A 13,805-nucleotide genomic window follows, 5' to 3' on the forward strand; every position below is an offset into this window, starting at 1 on the left:
GGCGGGAGGATATAGGGAGGAGGGAGGGAGGTAGGATATAGGCAGGAGGGAGGAAGGTACGAGGGAGGATGGAGGGATGGAGGGAGGCAGGAGGAGAGATAGGAGGGAGCTAGTATGGGTGAGGGAGGTAGTAGGGAGGAGGGGAGGAGAGGAAGGAGGGAGCTAGTAGGGGGGAGGGAGGTAGTATGGAGGAGGGAGCGTGGGGGGGGGCAGGTGAATAAAGATAAGAGTTAGCTTAGCTACGCGGAAGTGAGTGTGTGTTTTGTGTGTTTTGGGTGTTGTGTGTGTGTGTCACAGGGGAATTGATTAGCAAACACTAGGCCATTTGTGTTTGATTCTGTTTGTTTCATTAAGATACGTTGGTGGTTAATGAACAGAACCCGAAGCCTGCCAGTTTGTCAGAACAAACACACGCACATGAACACACACACAGGACATAAAAGCAGTCCCTTCCACTTCATCCTAAATCAATGTCCAGGCTCTGCTCTAGTCTTATTTCATCTAATGCATGTTTTAATCATTCAGATCAATGCAGTGGGGATCTGAGCGCCAGCTGCTCTGCGGCAGGAATTTACAAGCTCTCCTATTCTCATGCCTGTGAATCCACAGGGCCGTTTCACCAGACAATAAATCTCTTTCCCTTCCGGTACGGCCAAATGAAAAGAGCCAATGCTGCTTCCTACTTCTTGATTTGCTTGTTGGTGTTTTGTTGTGTTGGTTGACGAAACTGGACTTGTCCTGGCCAACTGAATGTTCTCTGGGCTGGGCTTTAATGGGCTTTTTGAAACATCTATAAATGTGTCTGATTGTTCAATACTGCACAACTTTATTCAATACAATGCTCATGTGCCTGAGGTGGATTGTCAGAGACGAACATCGGGCTACATAAACCTCTTGCTTTCTGCATTTTGTGTGTGTGGCAAGGGAATCTCTCTCTCTCTCTCTCTCACACACACACACACACACACACACACACACACACACACACACACACACACACACACACACACACACACACACACACACACACACACACACACACACACACACACACACACACACACACACACACACACACACACACACACACACACACACACACACACACACACACACTTTATGAAGAAGTGAAGGTAGGAGGACTCAATTATCCAAGTGTTTTTGTCCTACTGGAAAAAACGATTGTAAATAACAAAGGGGATTGTGTTCGCCAAAGCTGCTTAAACACCCAAGGTGTAGGATCTGTGTGTGTGTGGATAATCCAGGAGACAAACGCAGCGGCGGTCTCCTCACAGCGAGACAGGCTGAAACGAGAGACACGCCGCCAAATATAGCGCCCCGCTACATCTACACACAACCAAAACACACACAACCACACACACAACCACACACACACACACACACACACACAACCACACACACACACACACCCACACACACACACACACACACAACCACACACACACACACACACACACACACACACAACCACACAACCACACACACACACACACACAACCACACACAAACCACAGTTTTCCCATTGCTCTTCCTACACACACCAGGCTGGCACCAGAAGTACCAGAAGCTTAACTACTAATCTGTTTTAGAGGCAAACGCCTATGCAAACACACCCGCCCTCTTTTGTCTCTTTCACTCTAACATACAAACAGCTTCCAATAGCGTTGGAGGTAAATGTGCTTAAATTCCCTGGGCCTAGCGTGTTACTGCAGGGTTTAGTTCCAACCAGACATTAAGAGACAGAGAGAGAGAGAGAGAGGAAGGAAGGAAGGAAAGAAGGAAGGAAGGAAGGAAGGAAGGAAGGAAGGAAGGAAGGAAGGAAGGAAGGAAGGAAGGAAGGAAGGAAGGAAGGAAGGAAGGAAGGAAGGAAGGAAGGAAGGAAGGAAGGAAGGGAATGGAGTTGAGTCCTCACTCAATGAGACAATCAAATTGATTGATTGGCTAATGCTCTCTATCTGCTTTGCTAGTAACTAATAAAAGATGGAGCTCATGTCCCCACCCTTACGCAAAAACACACATGATTTCACGTGAAATTTATGAATCACATGTTTTCACACATAGTTTCATGTTTTCACATGTTGCTTTACTTGTTGTCACATTAACTTCACAGGAAACCATGTGTTATGGGAGCACTTTTCATGTGATCACATGTGAAATGAATGTCTTTTTAAGGGCAGAAGACTCTGGCTCTCTAGTTTAGGGAGAGAGAAGCAGTCAGGTCAACCATGGTACAAGTCAGTATTCAATATCCTTCCATATCTGAGGACATCAGGAGATTTACATTATTATTTCTCTATACTTTTATTTAACTAGGCAAGTCAGTTACAAACACATTCTTGTTTCCAATGATGGCCTAGGAGGAGTGGGTTAACTACCTTGTTCAGGGGCAGAAGGACAGAGTTTTACCTTGTCAGCTCAGGGATTCGATCTAGCAACCTTTCGGTTAGTAGTCCAACGCTCTAACCACTAGGCTATCTGCCGCCCCTAAATGACGGGGATGATGTGGAAACCGGTCACTAGGGGCAACAGTGAATGCTTTTACCTTCGAGTAGGTTTGGGTTTTGATAGGATGTTGTGGACAGGGATGGCAGATGGGCGTACGCACCTGATTCCAAAGCTTGCAAGTTTGAATCCAGCGATAGAAAGTTGTTTTTGATTTTTTTAAATGTAAGCCTATCCCAAACCTTAACCCTTACCTTAACCATTCAGAGTTGATGCTGTTGGGTTCTGAGAATATCAAATATACTTATTCATGTCAATACTCCGACGTCTAAATCAGACGTGAGACAGTGAGAGCTGGTGAGAGCTGGTTGTAGAGAACTGTACTCCGACGTCTAAATCAGACGTGAGACATTGAGAGCTGGTTGTAGAGAACTGTACTCCGACGTCTAAATCAGATGTGAGACTGTGAGAGCTGGTTGTAGAGAACTGTACTCCGACGTCTAAATCAGACTGGAGACTGTGAGAGCTGGTTGTAGAGAACTGTACTCCGACGTCTAAATCAGACGTGAGACAGTGAGAGCTGGTTGTAGAGAACTGTACTCCGACGTCTAAATCAGACGTGAGACAGTGAGAGCTGGTTGTAGAGAACTGTACTCCGACGTCTAAATCAGACGTGAGACAGTGAGAGCTGGTTGTAGAGAACTGTACTCCGACGTCTAAATCAGACTTGAGACTGTGAGAGCTGGTTGTAGAGAACTGTACTCCGGTTGTAAGAACTGTCAGACGTCTAAATCAGACGTGAGACAGTGAGAGCTGGTTGTAGAGAACTGTACTCCGACGTCTAAATCAGACGTGAGACAGTGAGAGCTGGTTGTAGAGAACTGTACTCTGACGTCTAAATGACGTCTAAATCAGACATGAGACTGTGAGAGCTGGTTGTAGAGAACTGTACTCCGACGTCTAAATCAGACTTGAGACTGTGAGAGCTGGTTGTAGAGAACTGTACTCCGACGTCTAAATCAGACTTGAGACTGTGAGAGCTGGTTGTAGAGAACTGTACTCCGACGTCTAAATCAGACTTGAGACTGTGAGAGCTGGTTGTAGAGAACTGTACTCCGACGTCTAAATCAGACGTGAGACAGTGAGAGCTGGTTGTAGAGAACTGTACTCCGACGTCTAAATCAGACTTGAGACTGTGAGAGCTGGTTGTAGAGAACTGTACTCCGACGTCTAAATCAGACTTGAGACTGTGAGAGCTGGTTGTAGAGAACTGTACTCCGACGTCTAAATCAGACGTGAGACAGTGAGAGCTGGTTGTAGAGAACTGTACTCCGACGTCTAAATCAGACGTGAGACTGTGAGAGCTGGTTGTAGAGAACTGTACTCCGACGTCTAAATCAGACTTGAGACAGTGAGAGCTGGTTGTAGAGAACTGTACTCCGACGTCTAAATCAGACGTGAGACAGTGAGAGCTGGTTGTAGAGAACTGTACTCCGACGTCTAAATCAGACTTGAGACTGTGAGAGCTGGTTGTAGAGAACTGTACTCTGACGTCTAAATCAGACTTGAGACTGTGAGAGCTGGTTGTAGAGAACTGTACTCCGACGTCTAAATCAGACTTGAGACTGTGAGAGCTGGTTATAGAGACTGAACTGGTTGTAGAGAACTGGTACTCCGACGTCTAAATCAGACTTGAGACTGTGAGAGCTGGTTGTAGAGAACTGTACCCGAAATCAGACTTGAGACTGTGAGAGCTGGTTGTAGAGAACTGTACTCCGAAAATCAGACGTGAGACAGTGAGAGCTGGTTGTAGAGAACTGTACTCCGACGTCTAAATCAGACAGACTGTGAGAGCTGGTTGTAGAGAACTGTACTCCGACGTCTAAATCAGACAGACAGTGAGAGCTGGTTGAGAGAACTGTACACAGAAATCAGACAGACAGGCAGAGCTGGCGTCTAAATCAGACTTGAGACTGAGAGCTGGTTGTACACGTCTAAATCAGACTTGAGACTGTGAGAGCTGGTTGTAGAGAACTGTACACTTGTTGCCAACTTGAGACTGTGAGAGCTGGTTGTAAACTGTACTCCGACGTCTAAATCAGACTTGAGACTGTGAGAGCTGGTTGTAGAGAACTGTACTCCGAGGAAATCAGACTTGAGACTGTGAGAGCTGGTTGTAGAGAACTGTACTCCGACGTCTAAATCAGACTTGAGACTGTGAGAGCTGGTTGTAGAGAACTGTACTCCGACGTCTAAATCAGACTTGAGACTGTGAGAGCTGGTTGTAGAGAACTGTATTTCTAAATCAGACTTGAGACTGTGAGAGCTGGTTGTAGAGAACTGTACTCCGGATCTAAATCAGACTTGAGACTGTGAGAGCTGGTTGTAGAGAACTGTACTCCGACGTCTAAATCAGACTTGAGACTGTGAGAGCTGGTTGTAGAGAAACTCCGACATCTAAATCAGACTTGAGACTGTGAGAGCTGGTTGTAGAGAACTGTACTCACATCTAAATCAGACTTGAGACTGTGAGAGCTGGTTGTAGAGAACTGTACTCCGACACTAAATCAGACTTGAGACTGTGAGAGCTGGTTGTAGAGAAATCCGACGTCAAATCAGACTTGAGACTGTGAGAGCTGGTTGTAGAGAACTGTACTCCGACGTCTAAATCAGACTTGTCTAAAACTGTACAGATGAGACAGTGAGAGCTGGTTGTAGAGAACTGTACTCCGACGTCTAAATCAGACGTGAGACAGTGAGCTGGTTGTAGAGAACTGTACTCCGACGCCTAAATCAGACTTGAGACTGTGAGAGCTGGTTGTAGAGAACTGTACTCCGACGTCTAAATCAGACGTGAGACTGTGAGAGCTGGTTGTAGAGAACTGTACTCCGACGTCTAAATCAGACGTGAGACTGTGAGAGCTGGTTGTAGAGAACTGTACTCCGACGTCTAAATCAGACGTGAGACTGTGAGAGCTGGTTGTAGAGAACTGTACTCCGACGTCTAAATCAGACTTGAGACTGTGAGAGCTGGTTGTACTGTACTCCGACGTCTAAATCAGACGTGAGACAGTGAGAGCTGGTTGTACAGAACTGTACACGTCTAAATCAGACGTGAGACAGTGAGAGCTGGTTGTAGAGAACTGTACTCCGACGTCTAAATCAGACTTGAGACTGTGAGAGCTGGTTGTAGAGAACTGTACTCTGACGTCTAAATCAGACTTGAGACTGTGAGAGCTGGTTGGAGAGAACTGTGACGACGTCTAAATCAGACTTGAGACTGTGAGAGCTGGTTGTAGAGAATGTACTCCGACATCTAAATCAGACTTGAGACTGTGAGAGCTGGTTGTAGAGAACTGTACTCCGACGTCTAAATCAGACTTGAGACTGTGATGGTTATAGAGAACTGACTCCACGTCTAAATCAGACTTAACTGTGAGAGCTGGTTATAGAGAACACTCCGACGTCTAAATCAGACGTGAGACAGTGAGAGCTGGTTTTGTACTCCGACGTCTAAATCAGACTTGAGAACTGTGAGAGCTGGTTGTAACAACTGTCTCTGACGTCTAAATCAGACTTGAGACTGTGAGAGCTGGTTGGAGAGAACTGTACTCCGACGTCTAAATCAGACTTGAGACTGACTGGTTGTAGAGAACTGACTCCGACATCTAAATCAGACTTGAGACTGTGAGAGCTGGTTGTATGTATCGTCTAAATCAGACTTGAGACTAATGGTTATAGAGAACTGTACTCCGACGTCTAAATCAGACTTGAGACTGTGAGAGCTGGTTATAGAGAACTGTACTCCGATTCCAATACCCAACAGAAGAAAAGATACGCTAGGTGGTGAAAGACGCAACACACACACTCACAGACACATGCAGACATACACACATAGATACACACATAGACACACACACAGAGACACACACACAGACACATACAGACAGGCAGGCAGGCGGCATACACACGCCTCATGGCTCTCCAATTGACAGTTGCCAATCACACTGGTCAAACTGCACTGACACGAACATAACTAGGGGTGGAGAGAGAGAAGGATGACAGGAAGAGAGAGATAAACCACAGATGAAGAATGAAAGGAGGGAGAGATGGAGAGGGAAATGTGAGACTTGAAAAGCTTGTTTGGAGGGTTGAAGCTGTTTTATCAATGTCTCTTGTCATTTGTGACTGAGTGAATGTACAGTACCAAACGTTTGGACACACCTACTCATTCAAGGGTAACCAAAAAAGTGTGACACAAATTCAAATAGATTTTATATTTGATATTCTTCAAAGTGCCACAATTTGCCTTGATGACAGCTTTGCACACTCTTGGCATTCTCTCAACCAGCTTCATGAGGTAGTCACACTCTAGGCATTCTCTCAACCAGCTTCATGAGGTAGTCACACTATTGGCGTCTATGATGATGTCGTTTTCCGGTCTCGCACGCACACGCACGCACACGCACGCACACACACACACACACACACACACACACACACACACACACACACACACACACACACACACACACACACACACACACACACACACACACACACACACACACACACACACACACACCGAGGTGGAAACACCCACTGGGATGTATTAGCTGACCGAAACAGATTAATGTTCACAGGAAGAGACACATGAACAATACTTTTTTTCACTTGAAAACATGAAATGAACAATCTGATAAACAAGTGAGATCTCTCTATGATGAAGATGAGACATGTTTTATGAAGATTTGACAATATCCATGAGTCCTTCTATATCAATTAATCAATCAATCAATCATGGATCACACCAGATTGCCAGCAATTCCACAGGAGTCTGTGCCTAAACTTCCTCCTCCCAATCACACAGTCCTTCACTCGGTCTCATGCTTCAACTCTTTCCATTCCCGACCTCACCCTATGTCGACCTCACCCTATCAATCCGTATCTCTCCTACCTGATTCGTGGTCAGACTTGTAGTCGTTGTCTGAGTCAGTGAGTGTGAGCACTGAGTTTTCTCTGCTGGACAGTCCTGAGCTGTGTCTGCTCTTCACCCCTCCTCCTGTTCCTCCTCCTGGTCCTCCTCCTGGTCCTCCTCCCCACAGCTGGATGGCTCTCTCTGGGGACAGGGGCCCCTCTGGGTCAGAATCTGCATTAGGGTCTGACCCTGCGCTGAGGGAGTAGCCCCTCTGGAGCAAGCTTAGGTCAGGACAGTAGGCAGGGACTGCAGGGTGAACGGAACCTGGGTCGCAAACTCCGAGTTCAGCCAGGGTGTGAAAGTTACCGCCTGTGTGAGAGACAGAAGTAGTGCAAAGATTCAAGCAGTCAAACAAACACACATAATGTTACATCTGCAGGTAGAGGGGTGAGGTACAGAATGACAGATGATGTGGAGATCAAGATATCTGAATTGAGGATCTGATCTGACTGTTCCTATACTGTTCCTGTTCCTATACTGTTCTGTTCCTGTGTTCATGTTCTCATTACACTGTGTTCCTCTATGTTCCTATCCTGTTCCCTCTACTGTTCCTGTTCCTATACTGTTCATGTTCCTATGCTGTTCATGTTCCTATACTGTTCCTGTTCCTCTACTGTTCCTGTTCCTATGCTGTTCCTGTTCCTCTACTGTTCCTGTTCCTCTACTGTTCCTGTTCCTCTACTGTTCCTGTTCCTCTACTGTTCCTGTTCCTATGCTGTTCCTGTTCATATACTGTTCATGTTCCTATACTGTTCATGTTCCTATACTGTTCATGTTCCTATTCTGTCCATGTTCCTAATACTGTTCATGCTCCTCTACTGTTCCTGTTCCTGTACTGTTCCTGTTGCTAAACTGTTCCTGTTTCTAAACTGTTACTGTTCCTATACTGCCCCTATAATGTTCCTATACTGTTCATGTTCGTACGCTGTTCATATACTGTTCCTTTTCATGTGCTGCCCATATCATGTTCCTATACTGTTCCTGTTCCTATACTGTCCTTTTGCTGTTCATATACTGTTCCTTTTCCTAATCTGTTCCTATACTGTTCCTGTACTCTCATTACACTGTTTATGTTCCTATCCTGTTCCGGTTCATATACTGTTCCTTTTCCTATTCTGTTCCTATACTGTTCCTGTACTCTCATTACACTGTTTATGTTCCTATCCTGTTCCGGTTCATATACTGTTCCTTTTCCTATTCTGTTCCTATACTGTTCCTGTACTCTCATTACACTGTTTATGTTCCTATCCTGTTCCGGTTCATATACTGTTCCTTTTCCTATTCTGTTCCTATACTGTTCCTGTACTCTCATTACACTGTTTATGTTCCTATCCTGTTCCGGTTCATATACTGTTCCTTTTCCTATTCTGTTTCTATACTGTTCCTGTACTCTCATTACACTGTTTATGTTCCTATCCTGTTCCGGTTCATATACTGTTCCTTTTCCTATTCTGTTCCTATACTGTTCCTGTACTCTCATTACACTGTTTATGTTCCTATCCTGTTCTGGTTCATATACTGTTCCTTTTGTATTCTGTTCCTATACTGTTCCTGTACTCTCATTACACTGTTTATGTTCCTATCCTGTTCCGGTTCATATACTGTTCCTTTTCCTATTCTGTTCCTATACTGTTCCTGTACTCTCATTACACTGTTTATGTTCCTATCCTGTTCCGGTTCATATACTGTTCCTATTCATATTCTGTTCCTGTTCCTACACTGCTCCTGTTCCTATACTGTCACTTTGCAGTTCCAATACTGCCATTGTTACTATGCTGTTCCTATACTGTCCCTTTGATGTTCCTATATTATTCATGTTCCTATGCTGTTCTTATACCATTTCTGTTTTTATACTGTTCTTGTACCTATACTGGTCCTATACTGTTCCTGTCCTATACTGTCCAATTGCTGTTCCTATACTGTTTGTGTTCCTATACTGTCCCTAATCTGTTCCTATTCCTATACCGTTCCTGTTGCTATACTGTTCCTATACTGTTCGCGCTCATATGCTGTTCTGTTTCATATACTGTTCCTATACTGTTCCTGTTGCTAAACTGTTCCTGTTTCTATACCGTTACTGTTCCTATACTGTCCCTATAATGTTCATGTTCATACATTGTTCCTATACTGTTCCTGTTCCTATACTGTTCATATACTGTTCCTTTTCATGTGCTGTTCCTGTTGCTATACTGTTCCTGTTTCTATACTGTTACTGTTCCTATACTGTTCATATACTGTTCATTTTCATGTGCTGCCCATATCGTTTCCTATACTGTTCCTGTTCCTATACTGTCCATTTGCTGTTCATATACTGTTCCTTTTCCTATTCTGTTCCTATACTGTTCCTGTACTCTCATTACACTGTTTATGTTCCTATCCTGTTCCTGTTCCTATACGTTTCCTATATTGTTCATGTTCATATACTGTGTCTGTTCCTATACTGCTCCTGTTCCTATACTGTCACTTTGCAGTTCCTATACTGTTCCTATACTGTCACTTTGCAGTTCCAATACTGTCAATGTTACTATGCTGTTCCTATACTGTCCCTTTGCTGTTCCTATATTATTCATGTTCCTATGCTGTTCTGATACCGTTCCGGTTTCTATACTGTTCCTATAATGTTCCTGTCCTATACTGTCCAATTGCTGTGTTCCTATACTGTCCCTATACTGTTCCTGTTCCTATTATGCTCCTATTCCTATACCGTTCCTGTTGCTATACTGTTCCTATACTGTTCACGTTCATACGCTGTTCCTGTTCCTATACTGTTCATATACTGTTCCTTTTCATATGGTGTTCCTGTTCCTATACTGTTCCTGTACTGTACTGTCCAATTGTTCCTGTTCCTGTGAACTGTTCCTGTTCCTATTCTGTTCCTACTACACTGTTCCTATGCTGTTCCTGTTCCTACACTGTTCCTGTACCTATACTGTCCATTTGCTTTTCCTATACTGCTTGTGTTGCTATAGTGTTCCTATAAGATTCATTTTCATATACTGCTCCTGTTCCTATTCTGTTCCTATTCCTATACAGTTTATTTTCCTATACACTTCCCGCTCTTCCCGCACACTATACACTTCTATCCTGTTCCTGCTGATATACTGTTCCTGTTCATATTCTGTTCCTATTCCTATACCGTTCCTTTTATTATACTGTTCCTATACTGTTCTTATCATGTTCCTTTTCCTATACTGTTTCTGTTCTTATACTCTTCATGTTCCTATACTGTTACTGTTCTTATACTGATACTGTTCCTTTATTGTTTCTATACTGTCCTTATAATGTTCCTATACTGTTCTTATACTGTTTTTTATATACTGGTCACATACAAGGATTTCACTACATCTCAAGCATTTCGCTAAGCCCACAATAACAGGTGTATGTGAAAAATACAATTTGATTTGATACTGTTATTATTATTATACTGTTCCTGTTCCTATACTGTTCTTGTTCCTAAACTGTTCCTATCCTGTCCTTATACTTTCCCTATCTTCCATATACTGTTCCTATACTGTTCCTATGCTGTTTCTGTTCCCATACTGTTCATATTCATACACTGCTCCTGTTTATAAACTGTTCCTATATCGTTCCTGTTGCTATAATGTCCATATACTGTTCCTGTACTGTCACTATACTGTTCCTATACTGTTCATATTCCTATACTGTTCCTATACTGTTCATATTCATACACCGTTCCTGTTTCTAAACTGTTCCTATATCGTTCTTGTTGCTATAATGTCCATATACCGTTCCTGCACTGTCACTATACTGTTCCTATACTGTTCCTTTATTCTTTCTGTTCCTCTCCTGTTCCTTTTCCTATAATGTTTCTGTTCTTATCCTGTTCCTATTCCTATACTGTCCCTCTACTGTCTCCTTTTCTATACTGTTTCCTATACTATTCCTGTTCCTATACTATTCCGGTTCCTATACTGTTTCTGTTCCTATGCTGTTTATGTTCTTATACTATTCCTGTTCCTATACTATTCCTGTTCCTATACTATTCATGTTCCTATTCTGTTTATGTTCCTATACTATCCCTCTACTGTTCCTATGCTGTTCTTTTTTCTATACTATTCCTGTTCCTATACTGTTCCTGTACTGGTCCTAGTCCCATACTGTTCCTATATCTTCCCTATACTGTTCCTGTTCCTATATGGTCTCTATTCCTATACTGTCCCTATTCCTATACTGTCCCCATACTGTTCCTATATTGTTCCTGTTCCTGTTCCTATATTGTTCCTATACTATCACTATACTGTTCCTATACTATCCCTATACTGATCTGTCCTGTTCCTGTTCCTATACTGTCCCCATACTGTTCCTATACTATCCCTATACTGTTCCTATACTATCCCTATACTGTTCCTATCCTGTTCCTATACTGTTCCTGTTCCTATATTGTCCATAGACTGCCCCTATACTGTTTCTCATTCTCTTTCATGAGACGTTCTTTATCAAAGATACAAGAGGTGTTATTTTGATGGATCTAAATTATCTGGGCTTTGGAGTTCCTCGTCCATTTCTCCTTATCACCCTATTCTGTACACTAAAGGCACGTACTCAGTGGTGTAAAGTACTTAAGTAAAACATTTTTGGGGGTATCTGTACTTTACTTTACTATTTATATTTTTGACAACTTTTACTTTCACTTCACTACATTTCCTCAGAAAAAAATATATATTTTTACTCCATACATTTTCCCTGACACACAAAAGTACTTAGCAGGACAGGAAAATGGTCCATTCACACACTTATCAAGAGAACATCCCTGGTCATCCCTACTGCCTGTGATCTGGTGGACTCACTACATACATATGCTTTTGTGTTGGAGTGTGCCCCTGGCTATCTGTAAAAAGAAATGGTGTTGTCTGGTTAACATAATATAAAGAATTGCTTTTACTTTTGATACTTTAGTATATTTGAGCAATTACATTTACTTTTGATACTTAAGTATACTGTATTTGAAAACAACAACTTTTAGACCACTGAACCTACTACTAATCCATTTGATTTGGTGCGGTAATGCCCCAGCCCCCTTTCACAAAATAGCACAAAGACAAAATAACTAAAGGAGTCATCACGTCTGAAATAAATATATAAAATTATCCAAATTAAAGCACATCAAAGAGGATCAATAACACCCACTGCAGCCCAATTAAATGTAACACTGAGGACAAAGCAATTAAGGGAAAAGGGACCAATTTATCCTCAATACTAATTAAAGATACTATTGTAGGATAGGATGGGATGCAATTGCTCCCAATCAGCTGGTGGTAAAGAAGAGGATGGAAGACAATCACACACACACAAACGCATACACACACAGGAGCACATGCATGCACACACACCCATACACACACTTGTACACACAATTGAGCACGCTCCTACACACACAAAACATAGCTCTATAAGGATCTGACTAATTGTGTGTTGTAGTGAAGTGTCAGACAGCTGTGTTGGCTGGCTGGGCTAATCATGACTCATCAGGCCTATGTAGGGACGGACGGCAACCAAAACTGGAATTATCCAGATTAAAAGTGTCTGCTGAATCTTCACTACACTGCTCCTCTCCTCTTTAATGACTTATCTCAAGAGATTCACTGCAACTGAACTGGCAGAGGAGACTTTAGAGGGAAACGTTACATTGTAGGATAGATTTGAGGGAAACTTTACATGGTAGGAGAGACTTGAGGGAAACTTTACATGGTAGGTTAGACTTTAAAGGGAAACGTTATATGGCAGGAGATATTTGAGGGAAACTTTACATGGTGGGAGAGACTTTGGAGGGAAACGTTACATGTTAGGATAGACCTTTGAGGGAAACTTTACATGGTAGGAGAGACTTTAGAGGGAAACTTTACATGTTAACGAATACAACACAGATATAAGTGAAAAGACAAGAAGATAACTAACATTACTACAATACTTATCAACACCTAACCATCTAAATGTAACTACAAATCTACTGGGAGACACACTACTACCAACACAGTCCATACCTGAGATGAAGTATCGTAGGAAGACTGGAGAAAACTCCACGTAGTCTGAGAGAGCAGGAACACACAAATCCTTTAACATCATGACAATATAGCATAATCTATCTAGCTACTATATTTCAATATTGATGTATAGCTAAGTGTCTCGCCAATAGTCAACAACTAGGCTATCACAAGGAGAGGTGAAAGACTTGTGAGAATAGGATGTGTGTGTGTGTTGTGTATGTGTGTGTGTGCATGTGGACATGTGTGTGCACATGCTTGTGTGTGTGTGTGAATGTGTATGTGTTTATGTGTTCATTACAGCCTGCCTTGTATACCCACAGGGATAACCAACTGGTGTTGAAGGTGAGAACCACACAAGG

General features: G+C 42.8%; 1 protein-coding gene across 1 annotated transcript in view; it reads right to left on the reverse strand.

The window, feature by feature from the left end:
* The window catches only part of LOC135544954 (teneurin-2-like), a 314,923-nt gene extending 301,401 nt beyond the window's left edge, over positions 1–13,522 (reverse strand). Inside the window, exons 1-2 of the mRNA XM_064972642.1 lie at positions 13,444–13,522; positions 7,421–7,750 (exon numbers count right to left, since the gene is read on the reverse strand). Of these exons, the coding sequence (XP_064828714.1) occupies positions 7,421–7,750; positions 13,444–13,522 (409 nt within the window). The remainder of the gene's footprint in view (positions 1–7,420; positions 7,751–13,443) is intronic.
* Positions 13,523–13,805: the final 283 nt, after the last annotated feature.

The sequence above is a fragment of the Oncorhynchus masou genome, chromosome 9, assembly GCF_036934945.1.
Source record: "Oncorhynchus masou masou isolate Uvic2021 chromosome 9, UVic_Omas_1.1, whole genome shotgun sequence".
NCBI lineage: Eukaryota > Metazoa > Chordata > Actinopteri > Salmoniformes > Salmonidae > Oncorhynchus > Oncorhynchus masou.